This window comes from Cannabis sativa, chromosome 7 (genome assembly GCF_029168945.1).
Source record: "Cannabis sativa cultivar Pink pepper isolate KNU-18-1 chromosome 7, ASM2916894v1, whole genome shotgun sequence".
In the NCBI taxonomy this organism is placed as follows: domain Eukaryota; kingdom Viridiplantae; phylum Streptophyta; class Magnoliopsida; order Rosales; family Cannabaceae; genus Cannabis; species Cannabis sativa.
Window position 1 is genome coordinate 3,277,779 of NC_083607.1, and position 21,986 is coordinate 3,299,764.

The 21,986-nt window shown below is 29.4% G+C and overlaps 1 protein-coding gene across 1 annotated transcript; it reads right to left on the minus strand.

Annotated features, from left to right (window-relative positions):
* Positions 1 to 17,214: 17,214 nt before the first annotated feature.
* On the minus strand, positions 17,215 to 20,282 carry LOC115698118 (pentatricopeptide repeat-containing protein At2g38420, mitochondrial). Its single transcript, XM_030625293.2, has one exon. The coding sequence runs from the start codon at positions 20,101 to 20,103 to the stop codon at positions 18,592 to 18,594; it is 1,512 nt and encodes a 503-aa protein (XP_030481153.1). The 5' UTR covers positions 20,104 to 20,282; the 3' UTR covers positions 17,215 to 18,591.
* Between the last annotated feature and the right edge of the window lie 1,704 nt (positions 20,283 to 21,986).

Genomic DNA, 21,986 nt, shown 5'->3' on the forward strand with positions numbered 1-21,986 from the left:
ATACATCAAAGAAATTAAATTTAATAAATTTTTAATCATAACATAATATATATACATTTTTTTTTAAAAAAAAAAAAACTAAATGTCAATAGCTAAGTGCTTCACTAGGTTCAGTGGTTCAGTGGTTCACTTGCTCTTACGGGTTCATTTGACTATCGGTGGTTCACTCGATTTGTGGTTCTCTTGGAGATTTTTCCCTCTCCTGTTTTGATTTTTTTGGATATGTGACTGAGTTCAAAATTTAGATTTTGTGGTCACATCTCTATTTTTATTTTGTGTGTTTTTGGACTGTGGTTGCCCTAATTTTTTATTTTAATTTTTAATGTTTGCCTCAGTCCAAGAAACGCATATACAAAAAATAATTTTTATATTTGTTAGTGTGTCACTATTACAGAAAGAACCTTTAGCTCTTAATTAATCAATCATTAAAAAAATGCGTAGTCATAGCTAAAAAAAATCGTAGAACCCTTTTAGCTACAATTATTTGGACATAATCGCAGCCATAGGGTAAATGGCCTTCTATTCATAATAAAACCTTAACGAATCCCTATAATCCTAACAAAAATTTAGCCCCTCAGCCATAAGAAAATCCTAAAATGCTAACCCATCTCTGCTTGGCTCACCAACCATAGTCGGCCGCCATCGAAGGTATTTTTTTCTTCTTTTTCTAACCTTCTTTCTATGTGTCTTATAGCGCAGTCACTATCGTCTTTAGCACCGCCGATGCCTCAACCTCGAAGAACTTACCGTTGCCACCTAGAATCGTTTTTTTTTCTTCTTCTCTCTCTATTATTTTTTATGATCTCACCATTATTTATATTCTTGTTTGCATGTGGTTTTCTTATTTTTTTTTAAAGAAAAATAATTTTTTGTGCTAATATCATTAAGGATTGTTAACTTATTCTGGAGTGTTTGTGTCAAACCGGGCTCTATTTCTCTGTAGTAATCATTCAACATCAGACTGAAAATTAAGTGAAAATAAATAAAAATATATAAATAAATAAAAAAATACTTATGGCAACAGTTATTTGGCTAATAATCAAAGCCATAAGGGTCGAAAAACTACATATATGACCCCTTATGGGAGCACTGCCGCCATAGGGTTCCTTTTGGTTGCGGTGCTTTTTGACCCCTTTAGCGATCCCAGCAACGCTAACAATTGCAAATTTCTTCAACGTCTTTAAAGAGTTGAAAAAATCTCTTCTAAAGGCCCTTTTTGTAGTAGTGTCTATTGACCGTCTGTTTACCGACGCAAATAAGCACTAAATTTCGATTATTAATCGACTCAAACATTCACCTCTTTTGCGTCCGCTGAATATACGTTAGCTATAGGAACTGAAGCTAAAAGTTTATATGTCAGTTCCAAACGGATGTAAAAATGATTTTTTTTGTAATGTTAGAGTATAAAGATTTAAATTTATTTATTGAAAATAGAATTGGAATAAACATTGGAATTGCAAAAAAGAAAAAAAAAAGCCCTATGATTTGGTTTAAATGAGTATAATTAATTAGTTTTTTTTTTTTTTTTTGAGAAAAGAAAGCCAAAAATGACAACTAAAAAAAAGGACAAAATTCCCAATTTCGGTAGCCCAGCCCAACCATTACCCAATATACACTATACACTCACCTGTACCCGTACCCAAACGAACTGTACAGTGTGGTACATGTGATGTTGACAGGTGCCCATACGCTGCTGATTGTGCACAATAAATGCAGAGTAGTGGGCGCTAGACAAAAAATAGGTTACTTTTTGTGTTGTGCACCTTTTTCAGGTCTAAAGTGGGGAAGAAATCCCTACTTTTGTAGGATTCTATGCCAGAATGCCATGTTAGACCCATCCCAGTGGATCAACCTCCATAACACCTCTTCGACTTCCTCTCCTCTCCAGGACGTCCATGGAGCATCCGTTTATGTCTTCTTTGGCACTTGATAGTTTTGGTCGAGTTAGCCATCCAGATTCGTTGTTCTGACTTTGCTTGCAATCAAGTCTTAATCAAATTTGGACCACTCGTTCGACTTCCTTTGTGGGTTGGGTTACTGTCTGTTAGGGCCTTGAGAATGGGCCTATAAACTGATCATTTGGGGACATTGGATGCTCACGTGTCATCCGTCAAGAAATGCGAATAACATCTACCCCAAGCCTTCAAAGGTCGAGAGTCGCAGAGGCTTTCAGCCACCATCTGGACTTGTGGTATTACACAGAACCATGAGCAGCTTAGGCCCTTTAAAATTTTAAAGTGAAAGATCGCATAGGCTCATAGGCCTTTCAAATTCAATGACTTTGAGTGCACGTGTTATCGATTTCTTAGTTCCTGTGTGTCATGCATCATAAGGACGTGTGTGTGACCTCGATTTGCAAACTGAAGACTAGACACATCAGTGAGATTTCTGAGGAAAATGTCATTATTAATGTGTCTCAGTTTCATCAATGCATTTAATGGCAACCTTTGGTATTCTCAAACTATTGGATCTTGGAAAATGTGTTCTTTAAAGTTAATCCGAGTCATTGGATCAAAGACACGCGAATCACCATTTGAATATAAATAAGTGAGGGTTCATGTGTGATCATTTTTTGCCATTTCAAATTTTTACTCAAACTTTTTGAGAGAGAAACCCCCTAAAAATCTAGAAGTTTTTCGGTGGATGTCCGCTCATGCGACTGAACTTCACCATCGTCTCCTCCAATTCAAAACAAAGTGTTTAATTTCTAGAAAAAACCTCACTTTCAGAGACCGTTTTACCCATGATAGCTTCATCGTTGAACATTCCAGCAGACGCCAACAAATTTATAAGGCGTATCAAAGCTTTCTAAACAAGGCTTCATCCTACTGTTTAAGACCCGATACCCCCAGTACCAACCCTTACTTGTAAGTGCCTCTATCTTGTACTCGTAATACGACTATTTTTTGGGTAGGTATGTAGGTTCTAGGTAGCATGCTTTAGGCTGTGATGCTATGCATTTTTAGGATTTTTTATGGATTTTATGGTGATCATCTATCGCCTCCACCACCATATAAGGCATAAATTTTAGGGTTTTTTTTTCTCTTAGAAACTTAAAAATTGATAGGGCGAATGAGCCTAGAAATTTTTTCCATGTCTTAGAAAAATTAACATTCTTAGTATCATGTATTTTCCACTTTGCATTGTTGCTGAACTTATGAGGTCCGACAAGGTCTTGGATGCTATTTTCGTGATTAGAATCCTTATAGTGTCGAACAAAGCAATTTTGAACCTTTCTTTATTTTTTTTTTCCTTTTGTTCCTGATTCTGTTGTCCAAAAACTATATGTTCTAGTACATAAGGTCTGGTGAGGACCTCTCCAAGTAGTTACTAGGGAGGACTCATGACGTACTAGGCCTTCCTTATTTTGGGATCTAATTGCTTAATGTCTACTTTTTCTTTTTAGATCGTACGTTGTCAGAAAAGAATCTTCCTGCAGAGGACAACGAAGAAAATATTGGAGACCATGCGAGGCCCGGGCAAAACATACTCGTTGGTCCAGAGATAGTGGAAGGCCTATAACGTCCCTGTTTCAAGTCTCCATTGGGCCCTTACACCCACGGAATGATGGCTCTTACATGTGAGTACGTCACTCTGGCTGCTTCCTGGATTGATGACTGTCCCTACAAACTAATACGAGTGTTTTCAGCGTGCTTTGTCCTTACTCACATGCTTCCTGAGAAAACTTCCCAGGAGGTCACCCATCCTGAAATTACTCTAGGTTAAGCACTCTTAACTGTGGAGTTCTTTTGTGATGAGCTACCAAAAATAAGATGCACCTTGTTAATATAGGTAGTACCAATCAATCCATTTAAGCTCTCTTCAACTGTGTAGTCCCATACCTACACAGTCTCAGAATCATCTCACTTGACCTTCCCTAGGCGATGTGGGATTGCACAGCTTACCCGGTGTTTCTCCTTACGGATCACGGGACCACTGACTGTCACAAGGCCCACAAGAACAAGGATCTGTTTGGGAAATTGATGACATCCCAAACCCCTTTCATAACTATCAGATGCTATTGAATCTGGAGGATAAATGCGACTTCATGAGCACTCGTTGCCTCTTTTGGAACTGACTGGCAGAAAATAACGAAAAAGTCAGCATCATCATTGATGGCTTTGGTGCGTGGAGCATTTCCCACACCATTGTCGGAGCGCATCTCCCTCTTTAGAATTATTTTGCCAACTTCCTAATATTTGTCAGCATAGCCCCGTTCTAACTAATCTCGCAAGGTTATAAACTCCTTGCGGGTTGGTATATATTTTGCAAAATGATAGACTTGGATCCACCTTACCTAGCTGAAGTTCTGTATTATTATGAACTAAGCATGAACTTCTACAAGCGTGATTATAACAGAGATGGATTTTACCATCTAAAAAGGCAGAGCAAGAATGTAAATAGTCTTCACAGCACCTAGAGCCACCCTTTGGACATGAGGGAATATCTTCACATCTGGGTTCCTGCTTCATAGGTATTCGACACTAATGTTGGATTTTCAGAGAGTTGGTAAGTCTCAAGCTTCCTTTCTTTTTCTTGCCTTTACTAAGTGGTTTTCATGAACCTTCGATAAAAGTCTAAACATTTTCGTTTATCCTGATATTAGAGGGCCTTATGCACAAAAAACTCCTTATCTCTACATTTTTTCCCATGAAGTGGCGTACAAGGAAAATGATGAGGATGAGTCGGAGGCTGGCTTCTTGGTGACGGACGCCAACCTTAAAACCTATGGCTTGATTACTCAATATTAGAGCATTGTGCCTCCTAGTTTTCGTGGCCTACAAGCGATTCCAAAGGAGGTCAAGGGTAGACTTATCGAGATCATGGATAACGAGGTTGCAAAAGAATTAAAGCGTGATGAGATTTGTCATCGCAATTTAGGAGAAGAAGGAGTGGTTCAGAGTGAGGAAGTGGAGTTGGCGGACTATTTCGAGGCTATGCTTCGAAATATTGGCGCTTTGGGAGCCAGTACGTCAAGAGTAGGTGGCACTTTGCTTACCCTCATTACAACACCTTTTTCGGAGGACTTCTCCTTCATAAGATAGGATGGATTTGATTCTTATTTCCTCAATGTAACTCCGTCCTGATATCCTATCAAGTGATTTCTTCTCCGTGTTGATGAGATAGTAGAGAGTCCCACATACTTCATTCCTCCCTCTCAGAAAATTAGGATAGACCCGTTTACTCTTATTCATTATCCTGGGTACTTTGAATACGAGAGTTTCTTAGAGTGTGAAGAAATACTTGCTTTTTCTTCAAAAAAAATTGGAAGGCTCCAGTTCTAACTTTGGTGGTCAATCATGAACCTTTAATTCACACTAAGATTTGTTTTTGTTTAAAATTGAATTGTATTGCTATTGGAATGTGTCTTATTACAAGGTTGTCAAAGAAGGACTACAAGAGGCCTATATATAGGCTAACCAACTAAATCGACCTAAAATCTCATTGGTTATGATATGAAATGATCAATGAGGACACTTACTACTAAGTGTCCAAACAGAACATCACAATAACTACATTAAATGTCACTAAAACTAACATTATCAATTACAGTATGACACTTCTTGTGGTGTTTGACATCTTCAGGTACCTCATCATATTTCTCTTACACTATGTTTGTCACGAGGGGGAGAAGTAGGGAGAGGAGCGGTGGAGGGAGACTCTCTCATCCCTCCAAATACACAAATTTCAATCCCTCTAAAAAAATTAAACAAAATTCCATTCCTACCTTTTGAAAAATAATAAAATAGTAATTTTAATATTTATCTCCCTCTCTATCATTTTAACTTTAAATACCAAATAACATAAAGAGAATAACTATCATCTCTCTCATTTCTAACAAACATAACCTTATAATATATATATATAAGAGAGAGAGAGAGAGAGAGAGAGAGAGAGAGAGAGAGAGAGAGAGAGAGAGAGAGAGAGAGAGAGAGAGAGTATAAATAGATAATTACATAAAGCATTATTTTTTTGTAAAAATTTTATATTTTCACATTCATTTTTTTTTTATATTTTACGATGCTCTGTAAAAACAACACGAAAACAACAAAAATAATATATAAAAGTAACGGAAAATAACATTCAAATAGCATCAAAATAATAATAATAAAAAAAAACATAAAAAATCAACAATAAACTAACGACACAACATAAAAATATATCAAAAGATCATATTTTCTGTAAATGAAATCATAAAATCGTAAAAATGTAGTTTAAAATTTCGTATAGCTGTATTTTTGTAATTTTTTTTATTGTTTTTGTATATAACTTGTGAAATATCTTCATGTATAAATAGTTAGAGAGAGAAAGAGAGAGAACTTGAGAGGAATGACTTGGGGATTGGTGAGAGACATGTTTTGTACACAATTGAGTTTGTTATCAATCAAGTGAAGAAACGTTCTAAGGAGAGTTCAAAAGGATTAGGCTCACTATTTTGAGCTAAACTTGTATAATTTCTTGGTGTGATTTTTCTAACTTTTCTTACTTAGGGAGCTCAATTAATCCCTAACATGTATATATATTGTTATTTTTTGTAATTATCTTGTTATAAATTTTTAATGAAAACAACATAATTAATTTAGTAATGTTAATTATTATTTAATCAAATTATTAAAGTTGCACTACACATAAGTCATGACATTGACAATGATACGTACGTGTTCTCTTTATGTTAGTCCTTTTATATATATAGTGTCATGTCGTTAAATAGTGATGAATGATCTATGTACAACTTGATAAAATTAATTACTCTACAAAAATTTTTAACTTTTAAAAATATATACTCAAAATTCTATTGGTGAGAGTGTACTATCCAAAAATAAAGATTTTTTTAAAAAAATATTTAAAGAATTAAAATAGAAGTATGCTACAAAAAAATGCTTTATATTTTTCTTAATTTTAAAATTTATTATTCATGCTCTACATTAAGGCTAGATTAAATTCAATTCGATTTAATTAAACCGAACCAATTCAATTCAATCTAATTACAATTAGATTGGATGTCAAATCAATATAAGTACAATTGAATTGGATCGATTCTTCGATTAGATAGGTTATTAGATGCTAGTCTCAAAATTTAACTAAAAACTGATCCAATCTAACTACAATTAATACTTATTCAAATATTATTTATACAGAATAAAAAATATTAAAAAAATGAAAAAAAATAGTTAATTATATTTTTTAGGCAGTCTCTTTATTTACTAATACATTTAGGTGGCGTTTGGTAATATATTTTTTTAATTAGTTTTCTGTTTTTAAAATTAAAAAAGTGGAAAAATATATTTTTCAAAAACATGTTCTATAAAATTATTTTCACTTTTTAATTTTTTAATTGAGAATCAAAATTTTAAAAACACAAAAAAGTCACTTTCAATATTTTTTAAACAGTTTTTTTTTCTTAATCAATATTTTAGACTTCGGCGACACCCGAACCCAAATCCTCCCCCCACGGCTTTAGCGCTGAACCCGACCTCTGACCCGAATCCGAATCCGACCCCAGACCTAGACCCGACTTAAATAAAATCAAAAAATAAAAATGAAAATGAACTTTACAGAGCATACTTTTGTTTTCTATTTTTAAAATTGAAAAGCAAAATTGTTTATAGAACGCATTTTTGTTTTTCAAAAACAAAATTTTTAAAAATAAAAATTTTACTTTCTTTTTGTGATTAAAAAATTTAAAAACAAAATTGTTACCAAACAGCACCCTAATTAATTAGTCTTCATATAAGATTATTTAACTCCACCTAAAACTAAAAGAATAGCACGTTGACTTATGGTGTTTTTCCAAACACGTGTATAATCTTAAATCCTTAGGAGAAAACCTAATAGCTCAATCATTTCCCTTAAATAGTAGTTTTCAATATCAATTAGGTTTTATGTAATTTTCTTCATGTTTTTAAGTTTATAAAAAAAAAAGAAATCTAGTGTGTAATTAGATATCCAATTACCGATCTAATCCAATTAATAATTGCATTGAATTTTGAGATCTAATCGGATCAGATTGGATGATGATGTCCAGCCCTACTCTACATTTATAAAATATTATTATACTTTATTAATTGTTTGTGGGTTTCATTCTTCTTTTTATATAGAAATGTGTAAATATTAATATTTATATATTTAAAATAAATAAAATATATTAAAATTTGAAAAAAAAAATAGAATTTTGGTAGTGTATTTTAAAAAGGTGATGTATGGTATAATGTAAAAATTTGAGGTAAAATAAAAAAAAAATAGAATTTTGGTGATGTATATATTTTGAAAGATAGAGTAGAGAAATTAATGAGACTGCTCTTAGAATACTCTCATCAGTTTCTTTATTCTATTTTTTGAAATACACAAAAACTTTAATTTTTTAATTTTACTTTACACATTTATATTATATCATATATTAAATTATTTATATTTTCTTTTAAATCATTTAATATAATATTTTCTAATATATTTTATTAATTCAAGTAAAAGAAAGGATTCAAAAAATAAAAATAGTATATAGTATAGTAGTTAATATAAAAGATGAGAAGGAAATAAAGAATAAAAAAATATATAAAGAAGCTGTAAAAATTTTGCTACATTTAGAATTTACATAATTTATTGATAATTCATAATTCTCTTAGTTATTTTACACAAAGTATACTTCTATAGCTGCTCAAATTGTGTGTGTATTTTTTTTTTTAAATAGTGGATAAATTTTCACTTTTAAATAATATATTTTGCTCAAAATTTTTAAAATAATATGTTGCGTTTTATATTTATTTTTTTTATGTATAATATATTATATATATTCATGTTAAATAACTTATTTCAACTTTATTTTTAGCTCAATAATTTTTTTATATAATTACATTATACATTAGATTAAAAGAACTTAAAATTATAACGTCTGCCAATTTACTATAAAATCACACAAATAATACTATATATCGTGGGTGGTGCTAGGATACTACCGGTGCCCTTTAACAGTTCTCTTTTTAAAATTATCAATCTCTTCTCTTTCTCTTCTCGTATTCTCTCCCTCTCCTAACTTACATGAAGAACATTTTTTTAATAGTTTAAAACTTAATTCTTATGAAAAGTACAAGTTAAAACACTAACTTATGTATTTCGAATAGCTCTAAACATGATTTATTTTCATTCCTTTTTTTACGATATCTTCTGATTTAAAACGTTGAAATATACAAAAATTCGATAAGACTCAATGTGGAATTAAAACCAAGATTTTAGGAAAAAATATGTTTTTTCTTGATAAAACACGGTGTTAGCTCGATGAGCTCGATGGGTGCTCGATGCAGGGCTACCGTAAGAGTAATTTGGTCTTAGGAGAAAAACTACTTATAACACTCTTTGATATTTTTAAAAATTACTAAACTTTTTTATTATGTATTTTTTCGAAAAGAATTTTTTTGGAGGACCCCTAAACTAACTGGATGGGCTCTAAACACAAGTCTGATCTACCTAAATCCAAAGCTGACCCTAACTCGATATCATTCTTACAAAATGTGCATAACTTTCTCAGTGTTAATCACTAAGGTTCCCTTAATAATTAATTTCTCAATATAATAGAAAAGTGTTGTTCAATATATTAGGGGTACTGTTTGAAGACGTTATATCTTTATTATCTAAATTTTTTAGAGTAATTTTGTTCTATGTGGTTCGCGTTAAGAATTTAGCAGCCCATGAATTAACAAAGCATATTTTTCATTCAAACAATAAACTATCCTGATTCGATAAAGTCCTACACGATATTTATATTTATATCCTAAATTCACAAATAATTCTAATTACTATATATAAAAAACAGTACTATGTACTAAAGATCAGGTAGTATATTAATTAGCTGTCAAGTTATGCCCCCTATTAACTTTTTACCTTATATACATACATATTTATCTTTTTTCCCCACACTAAAGTAGTAGAGAGAGGTGTAATTGGGTATTTATCATTTGGAAGTATGTGTAGTGTGGTGGTCCAATTTATAATATTATTGCTATATAGGTGTTGTGACTAGTTGTTTCCATTGCTAATTCAATTGGGTCCCCATACCCAACTTATTATTAATACACCCTAATTAATCTCATATATTTATCTCTTCTTTTTTTTTTTCCCATACCCACTTTTTTTTTTTCAATAAAAAAAATTAATATCATTATCAATTATCATCACCATCATCATCAATATTATTATAATAATAATAATAACAATAATAAACCCTATCCCACATTTGCTTCTTTTGTTATAAATGAGTGCCCTATCAAGACAAAGAATTCCAGAATGGATGTCCCAAATTCTCCATTTCAAGACCCTTTTTCATTCATTCATTCACTCTCTCTCTAATTTCTCTTTCTCTCTCTAAAATTTTTTTTTGGGGAGCTGGGGTTTTAGGTTATATATATATATATATATATATATATATATTATGAAGGTTTGGAAAGAAGATCTGATGAAAATTGATGTGTGTTGAGCAAGATGGAGAAGCAGGGCACGTGCATTACTAACTCATCATTATAATTATTATTTTCAATTATATATTTTCTTTATATATATATATACATACACACCAAAATATTTGGATATATATATATATTAATCAAGGTATTTTTCTTACTATATATTTAATTACAGATTATATATTATTTATAATCCTTGTTTCAATTTTATTTTTCAAAAAGAAAAAAAAGGGCAAGGTTCTATTTCATCAATATATATATATATATAAATTCTTGTTATTATTATTAATTAATTAAACATAATTAATTATGGTAATTGCAGCTGTTCTAATGAGTTAGTTCTTCATGTGCCCATCTTCCCCATCATGACCAACTTCATCTTACTCTAAAATTACATATATAAGAATAATATATGTTTTGTATATATATATGTATATATATATTGCATGCACAGACAATTCATATCAAGAATGGTGAAGCTTCGTTTTCACTTTTTTCAGGTGGGTCTATCTTTGTTTTAATTTTAACGGTATATTATATATAAATATATATATATATATATATACATATATTTACTCATAACCTTTTTGTTGTACGATTTTATTATATATCATTTTCCAATAATTATATTTCCATGTATTTATAATAAACTTTTTAATATATATATATTTATATATGCCTTTTTCTGATTCTAATATTTGTTATGTATACACTACTGTTTAAAATTCTGGCCATAAATATTTATATATGGATAAGTATGTTGGAAAAATTTATATAATTAATTAATACATGGTTATATAGATATATATAGCTTGTCAAAGTCATGGATGGACTAGTGTAGAGTTATATATTACTTACTTTAAAGGATATTAAATGAGTTAATTAATTATTTATAGTATGAGTAATTTTTCAACGGTTTGAATTACATTAGCACAAAATTATTTGAATATATTTTCGTTATTAATAATAACTTTAATTGTATTTATTAATTTGTCTCTCAAAGATAATTAATATCATGTTCATCAACAAATTCGAAGCTATACGTAGTACGATCACCATCACACAATAAGGTTAATTTTACTATTATTCTCTCTCTCTCTCTAGCTATATAATTTGAAATTATAATCACTGCATTTAATTTAGTTTTATATGCAAATATATATTCACATTTTAAAAATTAATAATGGGGGTTAAATTAAAGTACTAAATGGATTGCATTATTAAAAAATAATAAAAAAAATTACAAAAATGCTGGAGTTTTAAATATTTTTATAATTTTTAAGATTTTTTTATATTCTTGTTATTATTATTATTAGTTTTTTATTATTTTTATATTATTTCCTTTTTTTTTATTGTAAAAATATGGATCATTAAAGTGTAATTTAATTTTTTTTTTTTGAAAAGGAAGTGTAAAAAATTTATTAAAAATAGTATTTGTAATTATTAATAATGGCTGTCTCTCTTTGTTGATTCTTCGATTTAATTTTGACTATGTTAGTTTAAATTGATTGATAATGTTTTAAAAATTATATTATAAATTTCCAATAAGCTGGTAGTTATTGTAGCATATAATGGCTTTGTGAGAAATAAGTATATATATATATATATACTGACAACAGTATGTATTTATTATATATAACCAGCAGAACCATTAATGTCTCCTTCCCTATTAAATAAAAATAAATAATTTGTACATTATATTCTAATATATATATTATATATTAGAGATGAATTGTCTAGTGTTAGTTCAGATTTTTTGAACTCAAGTTCTTATGCATTCTTATTTAATTTAGTCATATTGTTGAAGAGTGTGATCGAATGTTGTTACTCGAGTTAATGACTTGTTATTTAGTTTTTGTTATATTGTTCGTTCTGCTAATAAGGTAACTCATTATTATTTAGTTAGAGTTTTTTAATTTCCTGCAAATCTTTCCTTTTTTTGAACATTAATCTATTCTTTGATTAAGAAAAAAAAAAGGGTTATTTCTTCACTTGTTTTTCTATTTCATTTCTCAATATAAAACTTTAAAATATATCAATCAATTAATTAACTAAGTGTGGTGTTTGTGTTCATATCTCATCAAATTCTAAACTAATGCAAACTTAATTAGTCCAAGTTAATTAAATAATACTTTGTCATACTCTAAACTTTTTTTTTTGTTTATTATATAATAAAAAAAAATTGTTGACCTAGACCTAGTTAGAAATGGCAAATATCTAGCTAGTATTTATATATATATATATATATATATATATATATTAATATTAGATTAATTAAGTAATGTATGATTAATTAAAATACATAGTTCATTCAAAGTATATAAGATAAATATAGTATACAAAAAATTGAGATGATTTTAAATTAGGGTTTTTTTTTTTTTATTTTTACACTTCAAAGCAGTTTTTATTACATTTTTATAGAATTCTACATAGAAACTCCTAATGCAACTAGCACTGCAACTTAAATTGCAACAAAAAATCGTATAGAAACCCTTATTGCAACTAGTGTTGCAACCACTTTAGAAACCCAAACCGTAAATTTTAAAAAAAAAGTTAAAAATACAGTATATAGAGTAATTCCCCTTTAAATTAAAGTGTTGGATTTTTTAATCTCTTTTTCTTTTCGATCGGTCACTTCTTTAATCTCTCTTACTCAATTCTCGAGAAAGAGAGATACATAGAGAGATCTCGAGAAAGAGAGACAAAGAGAATGATCAAAATTTGAAAACATGATGTTCTCCTACCAAAAGTTTCTAATATAATATTGTAAATAGAAAACAATGAAGTTTGATCATCAGTGAAATATCACCATCATGATAAATATGATCATAATGAAATGGAAAAACATGTGTTGGTTTGTGATGATGATGATGATAATGAGGAAGAAGAAGAAGAGAGAAAGAGTAGTGTAGTGTGAATGAGTACAAATTTGGACCATTATGTCCTCTCATCATCATCATATAAATACATAAATACATAAATATATGTTTTTGAATTCTTCTATCATTTTAAGTAGGTTTTAATTGAGTGTATACAGTGTACAGTCTTTGTTTTTACATTATTAATTACAAAAACAGTACTATATTAACACATACAACAACAACAACACTAATATCACTATTGTCTTTCCAAGTACAAATGTGTGGTCGTAACAGTTTTTTTTTTCTTATATATATACACAATTCCTTTTATCTTATTTTAGTGGTAAAATTCTGTTAAATTTATTCTTTTTTACAAATTTAAGATGTTAATTAAATATTACTATTAAATATCAATTATATTATTAATATATTAGTTTTGAAATTTTATTTTTATTTATACACAACAATCATTCAGTTAATATTTAATACTAATATTTAAATGATGCTTCAAATTTATTAAAAAAAAAAACCACTTAAAAAGAGTTTTGTCAAGAACAAAAAAATACAAAGAAATTTTTATTATTATTACCACTTGATTTTTCCAAGTACAAGTTGTGTGGAAACAGTTACATGAATACAAATTATATATATTCAAATCAAATTTTGTCAGTAAAAAACTTAACTTTTACTCAAAATATACAAGTACTGTGGTAACAGTTTTTCCTTTACCCAATACACACATGAATACAAATTATATATATTCAAATTTTGTCAGTAAAAAACTTAACTTTTACTCAAAATATATATGTGGGGTTTTCATTTTTCTTTTTTTTATTATTTTTTTTTTAAAAAAAAAAAAAAAAAAACTTAGAATGAACATATATTCATGGTGGACAGACAATACAATAGACTCACTCTTGCTATAATGAGTATCTTTTCTAATATCTAAGCTTACATGAATGGACCACCATGCACCATATCTCTCAATACTCATAGTGATTGTTTATATATATAAATTATTATTTTTTTTTTTTATTTAAGCGTTTATATATTACATCAGCATAATCTGGGACTCGAACCCAGGACCTCCAATACACACGCACCCCCTATATAAATTAAAATTAATGTGTTTGAATATGAATTTGTTTGTTAAAACAAAATAGTCATATTATGAATTTGTATATATAAACATATAATTAATGACTTATAAAGAAAGAAAGTGGTATATATATAAAAGGATAAATATTAAACTAAGAGGTAAACTAAAGTTGTTTTTATTAACTAAACGTATCTAGTGTGTAAATAAGGTATTATAGTTATAATTATGATGCATAACATCATCATCTTGCATATTATGAGTAACATACAATGTTATATAACATTTGGAAATTGTTATATAACATTTGGAAATTGTATGGTGTAAACCTTAAAATAAATGTACTGATGCATTTTTATTTTTTTTTCTGTATGGTAAATTATTTTCGACTTTTAAGAACTTTTAAAGATATATATGAATTTTTTAAAATTTTATAAAATATATTAAATAACTATAATATAAATTATATATTAAAAAAAAAAATACCCCATATACTATTTTTTTAACTTTTTTTTCAATTTACAGTTTAAATTTCTAAAGTGGTTTTTCAGTGGTTTCTATATGGGTTGTTATACGATTTTTGATTGCGATTTAAGTTACTCCGCTAGTTGCACTAGGAATTTCTATGTAGAATTTTGTAAAAATACAAAAAAAAAAAAAATTATTTTAAAGTGTAAAAATGAAAACCCCCAAAAAAAATTAGAATACGCTATATAAACACCCTATATAACACATTATAAGTAATAAACCACACTTTAAATTCTTATTACTTGTTTAATAAAAATAATATATAATATTTTATTTATTATATGAATTACTCGAATATCATTCAACACATATTGGTTATCATTAGTGTCCTATCCTCTACTCTATAACTATTTATATATATTTATATGGACACCCAAAAATAGGTTTAGAGCTTTATAAAGTTAGTTCTTATTAGAGCTAAATTTGACCTAAACCCATTTTCTTATCTTTCTTTTAGGTTCACAAAAATTATTGGGACAAATTCACTGCATAGAATGACTTTTCACACTGACAATATCTATGGCTAATTTGAAAATAAAGTTATTTTTCAAAAAAAAAAAAAAAAAAAAAACCCTAAGCTGGTAATTGCTTCTTAACTTATTTTGATTGATAAAAGATGATTTGTAATTGTCATGAGATGCTACAAAATAGTTTTACCAAATTTTGAAATTTTTTTTAACATTTTCCACCCTATACATGACTCACTTTATTTTATTTGTCCTTTAAAGGTTATATAATATGGTCATGTTTAGCTAAGTTTCTATTTTCTGTTTTCTGCTTTATACTTCCCGAGAACTCTTCTTGAGTTCTTGAGAAAGTTACTAAAATTAAATTTTGTTTAAAGAATTTTTTAAAGCTAAAAATATAAACTCACTGGATACTTGAGAAGTGCTTTTAGAGCTTCAGTAGCCCCTCAAAGCAATTTTTAAAAGCACAACCAACCAAAACTTATGGTCTTATTTGGCTAGAGTTCTGCTTCTGATTTTAGCTTTTCAAGAAACTTTTCATGAGAAAGCTACTAAATTGGCTTCTGTTAAAAGAATTTTTTAAACCTGAAAGTTGAAATTCACAAATTACCCAAACAACAACAAAAGTGTTTTTGGAGCTTCAGAAGCCCCTCAAAGTGTTTTTAAAAGCACATCCAACCAAAATTTATGGTCTTATTCGGCTAGACTTCTGCTTCTGATTTTAGCTTTTTAAGAAACTTTTCATGAGAAAGTTACTAAAATTGACTTCTATTAAGAGAACTTTTTAGAGCTGAAAGTTGAAATTCACAGATTACCCAAACAACAACAAAAGTGTTTTTAGAACTTCAGAAGCCTCTCAAAGCAGTTTTTAAAAGCATAGCCAACCAAAACGTATGGTCTTATTTGGCTAGACTTCTGCTTCTGATTTTAACTTTTCAAGAAACTTTTCATGAGAAAGTTACTAAAGTTGACTTCTGTTAAAAGAACTTTTTAGAATTCAAAGCTAAAATTCACACATTACCTAAACAACAACAAAAGTGTTTTTGGAGCTTCAGAAGCCCCTCAAAGTAGTTTTTAAAAGGACAGCCAACCAAAATTTATGGTCTTATATAGCTAGACTTCTGCGTCTGATTTTAACTTTCCAAGAAACTTTTCATGAAAAAACTACTAAAGTTGACGTTTAAAAGAAGTTTTTAGAACTGAAGTTGAAATTCACAGATTACCCAAACAACAACAAAAGTATTTCGAACTTCAGAAGCCCCTCAAAGTAGTATTTAAAAGCACAACCAACCAAAACTTAAGGTCTTATTTTAGCTTTTCAAGAAACTCTAGACGAAAAAGTTTAAAATTAACTATTGTTAAAAGAACTTCTTAGAATTGAAAGTTGAAATTCACAAATTACTTAAATAGCAACAAAAGTATTTTTGAAGCTTTAAAAGCCGAAAAACAGCTGGGCTATATAAATACATAGACATGAAAACGTTTAATTTTGTACAATACAAAACAATTGACAATTGACATGATCGAATAGCATAGTAAAAATAAAAAGATTAATAAATAAATAATAAAAATTAAACACATAAAAAATGGGTTTTTGCTGTCACCGACAGAAAATGCCGATTTAAGATTAGCTGATTCCATTTTCAAATGAGAAGGACAAAAGGTGGAATATATATATAAATACATATATATAGCCATATATATATGCTGCATGTGATAATGACAAATATTGTGATAGCACATGTTTTTCCCACAGCCAAACTGAATATGGAAACATATGGAAAACGGTCCCCCACTACTGAGCAAAATAATAATAACTAATTAAATTTGGTTGTTTATTGAATTTATTAAAGAACCAACTCCTCTCTATATAGTATATACTAGTTAGTTTCTTTGTTGTTCAATATCTCATTATTGATCATAAAAGTGATCTGGGTACAAAACTAGAGTAGTAGTGATCATGAATGTGAATTGTCAATGAAATAAGAACTATGTTTTAACTGCAACAAGTTTCTGATTCTTCACAATCAAACAATGATGACAATTTTGGTATAGTCACAACACACAATATGATCCTACCTTGTAAGAGAATTTTGATTGCCCACCTACCAAGTCATTCAGTTTAAAGTTTACTGGAAAGAGATAAGGATGTGTAGATTAAAAAACACATAAGGGATGGTGATTAGTTATAGTAATAAAAAAAAAAAAAGCAAGGAATAATGTTGTGGGGCTTGTATATAAAGTAATAGGACAATGTGGGTAGCTTTGGAAATTGAAGCATGAACAAATGTCTCATGTTTACTTAGCTATATGCATTAAATAGTGAAATGGACCTCATAAGAAGATGAGGTAGCTAGGCAAGGATAGCTGTGTAGTGGAATCCAATCCAACAAAGTGGTGGGTAACAGTATTGCTGTCAAAGGAAATGTGAGTGCTTACCAATCTTATCATGAAGTGGAAGGGTAGGAATCCTTAGTTACCTTTTATTTGGGCCACAATGTGTGATGGTGAATGAATCAATGAGTCTGCATCAAACAATCACTTGATGTAAAAGTCCAACTCCATAATCCCCAAAAGGATGGCAACAGCAGAATATCCCAAATTCAGACTAAATCCATAAAGGGAAGATCTGTTCCTCCTTTGTGTCTCCATTTTTTTGGCAGATCATGCAAAACAAATCACATGTTTGAGCAGTGAACAATATAAATTAAAAACACAAATGTGATGAATTCTCATTTGATAAGGTCATTGTTATAGCTATGAAATACGTGGAAAGTAGGAAACTAGATCTGCTTTTAAGTAGTTGAAGTGTTGTAATGTAAGTCTAAGTCCTTCTAATAAATAAGAATTTGAACATTGAAAATTCTCCTAGAAAGTTTGTCCATTAAAGAGCAAGTGGGATCATAGCAGACAGTTTTTTGGGCTATTTTAGTTATACATTATCTTGGTCTGCTAATTGGGATCTTCAGCCCATATGCCCATGCTAACTGGGCCAAACCAGGACAGAAAATGGCTAAGTATCTTCAACTATAGAGATCCCAAATCACAGCCAATATTGCAGCAGCTTAACTAGGCAAGTTTCCACCTGGTTAGACCATATGAGGTCCACTGATGCTTTACCTTGTAAGCCTCTAAATTGGAAAGATCAGTCCATTCTAATTGGGCTAATTCAAAACAATGAATGGCTACGTTCCACCCTGTGTTTTGGCAGAGCTCACCAGACCAGTCCAGACAGCCTCTGGTAAAGATAGTTCGTTACTAAAGGCAAGGACTATTGCTTCCCAAGACTTTGGCCGAGGTGCCACATTCTTGCAAGCCATTTTTTCCACCAAGTCTAGTGCTTTACATACCAAACCCCTTTGGCACAACCCAGATATAATCTCATCATAAGTTGAACAATAAAAACATAAACATTTATCCAACATTTCTTCCATCAACACACAAGCTTCATCGATTTCGCCTTTACCAAACAGACCGTCCAGCATAATTCTATGTGTTTGCAAGTCTGCCCCAACACCATTCAAGCTCATTTCACTCAGAAGCTCCTTCGCTTGATCGAGCTTCCCGAACTTACAGAGAGCCTTCAAAATTACATTATAAGTAATCAAATTAGGCTTGCACCCCATTTTTTCCATACGTAATAACACATCAAGACCACCCTTCACATTATTCTGCTTGCACAAGCCATTTATATACACATTATAAGTATAAACATCTGGAACTAAACCCAACACGAGCAATTCATCGAACAGTTCATCTGCCTTATCATATTCCCCTTCCATTATAACCCCATTCAAAACCATGGTATAACAAACAATATCAGGCTTCATTCGCGCCGCTTTGATTTGATTCAAAACGTCTAAAGCATCCAAACCTCTTCTCTCTTTCACCAAAACCTTAATGACTTTAGCATAATCTATCATACCAGGACAAAACCCAACTTTCCTCATTGATTCCAAGAAACCCAAAACTCCAAAATCACCTGAACCAAAACCCTTCTTTTGTTCACACATTGAAGACAAAATCAAAGAGAAAATTCTCATATCTACATCAAACCCATCACATATCATACAATTCAGTATCTCAACAGCATACCCAACTTTCCCAAATCTACACAAAGCACTGATCAAAATCTCAAAACTAGATTCCTCAAGCCTAATATTCAAAACTCTACTCTTCATCAAAACACAAGGGACCAATTTCAAACCCTGATTTCTCCTACAGAGTACCAAAAGCAGAGAATTAAGCGAAAGAGCAGAAGGAACACACCTGAAGCTGGGAATATTACAGAAAACATCAACAGCTTCTTCGAACCTACCACTGCAGCCGTAGAAACGAATAAGCTCAACGAAGATGTACTCGGGCGTCTCGAAATTCTCGACGAGCTCGATCCGATCGAGAATTGGAGGGATGTGGTCGAAGCTTAGAGGGGTCCGGATTAGGGTTTTGATGAGGAAGTGGTAAGCTTCGGGAGTGGGGTGGCAATTGTAGGAATTGAAGGAATGGATTAGAAGGGAGAGAAGATTGTTGTGGTTGTTGTTGTTGTTGTGGATGAGAAGGAGTGATCGTTTTAGGGTTTGTAAAGCTTGGGATTGATTGAAGGTTTGATGCCATTTGGTTTTGTATGGTGAAATCGGCCATTTTCTGTGTTTTCTGAGGAATTTGTTGGTGAGAGCTAACGGTCGAGTGGCGGCCATCTTTGAAAATCTCTTTAACACTAAATTTCAAATGCTTTGGTTTATATAATGAGTCAAGTGTGTGAAAAGGACAAAATGCCCAAGAACATGGGAGTGAATTTGAGGCAATGCATTCCATTTCCAATCTTCCTTACACCATCTCAATGTTAAAATTTGTGTTAAATTTGGCTAATATTTTAAAAAATACTGTGTACTGTGTTAAATTTTTAATGTTGTTTAACGGTTATTTTTAGTTGTTCTACTGTTATTTATCAGGGCTATTTACAAAAATATGGGAAAATAAAGATAAGTTTTAATATATATGGCATAAAAACTTAATTACACTAAATATGGCATTTTTTTTAAAGAACTTACAAATATGGGAAAAAATCTTGAAGAATGCCATAAAAAACTTTAAATTTGTGTTTCTTTTTATTTATTTTTTCTTTTTTTTTTAAAAAAATAAAATACTAAAATAAATAAAAAATGATCTCAACTATAGATATTATTTTTTGGGCTATTTACAAAAATATGGGAAAATAAAGATAAGTTTTGATATATATGGCATAAAAACTTAATTACACTAAATATGGCATTTTTTTAAAAAAACTTACAAATATGGGAAAAAGTCTTGAGGAATGCCATAAAAAACTTTAAATTTGTGTTTCTTTTTATTTATTTTTTCTTTTTTTTTTTAAAAAAAAAAAATACTAAAATAAATAAAAAATGATCTCAACTATAGATATTATTTTTTTTTTACAGAAATTAAACTTGTTTTTTTTATTTAAACTACTATTTTTTTTTCTTTGTTTTTTTTGTTAAAAACTAATTATTTCATTAAAAGCAGCAGAAAAAAAAAAAAAAACCAGTTTCATCAACATCATCCTGAAGAAAAAACAATATAAAAAATTATAATCTAAAGATAATATAAACTTTAAAAATCAGTTTCATCAACAATGAAAGAAACTATTAATTCCATTAAAAGAATAAAAAAATAGTTTCATTATGTTATTAGAAATTTTTTCAAGTTACTTTTTTATTATTTTGTTTCTAGGTTGGAAACTTACACTTATATTTTGTTATTAAATTATTGGTATGCATTATGTGTTGTTTTGATTATATTTGTGATTAGTATTTTTTTTTTTTTTTGTATATTTGTGTGTGTATGTTTTTATTTGATTGTCTGATGAAACTGGTTTCAATTAACTTTATTATTAACATTTGTATTTTGTTATGATTTTTTATAACGTCAAAACTGGTTTCACATGTCGAAACTGGTTTCACAGGTTTTAACTGTTCTGTAATGGAGTTGCTCAATTTTTATGATATTATTGTATATTTTTTAGTTTGTATAAAACCAGTTTTATTATTGTATGATATTTGAACAACAATTTTTATTTTATTTTAATTAATCAGTTTTTGACACACACATTATTTTATTATTTTCATAACTGGTTTTTTTAAGTAACTAGTTTTTATAACTAATTTTTTTTTATTGTTGTTCATAATTGAGTTTTATTCAAATTTGTATTAGTTTATTTCAAGAAACTGGTTTTTATTTGTTTGTTTTTATTTTGGTTGTTTTACTAACTGGTTTCTCACATTCCACTATTTTTTTTTTTTTGGTTATTCTTTTATGGTTTTTATTGCACTTTTGTCTCTTTAATTTTCTTTGTTTCTTTTTTTTTTCTCTTTGATTTTAATTTATGATTCTCTTTGTTATATTTGCTGTGTATTGTATGTTTAAATTAACTCTAATTTTTGAGCAAGCAAATAAAAAATTAAATGCCAAAATAAAGAATGAAGTTAGAAGTTTGATTATTAGGTATTGATATAAAATTTATATGTTCGAAACTGGTTTTTAAATTTAGTATCGTTAATTTGTAAAAGTTTAGTTATTAGAC

What these genes read in the sequence shown, in the direction of transcription:
- LOC115698118 (XM_030625293.2), bottom strand. Translation starts at nt 20,103, where the DNA reads ATGGCCGCCACTCGACCGTTAGCTCTCACCAACAAATTCCTCAGAAAA.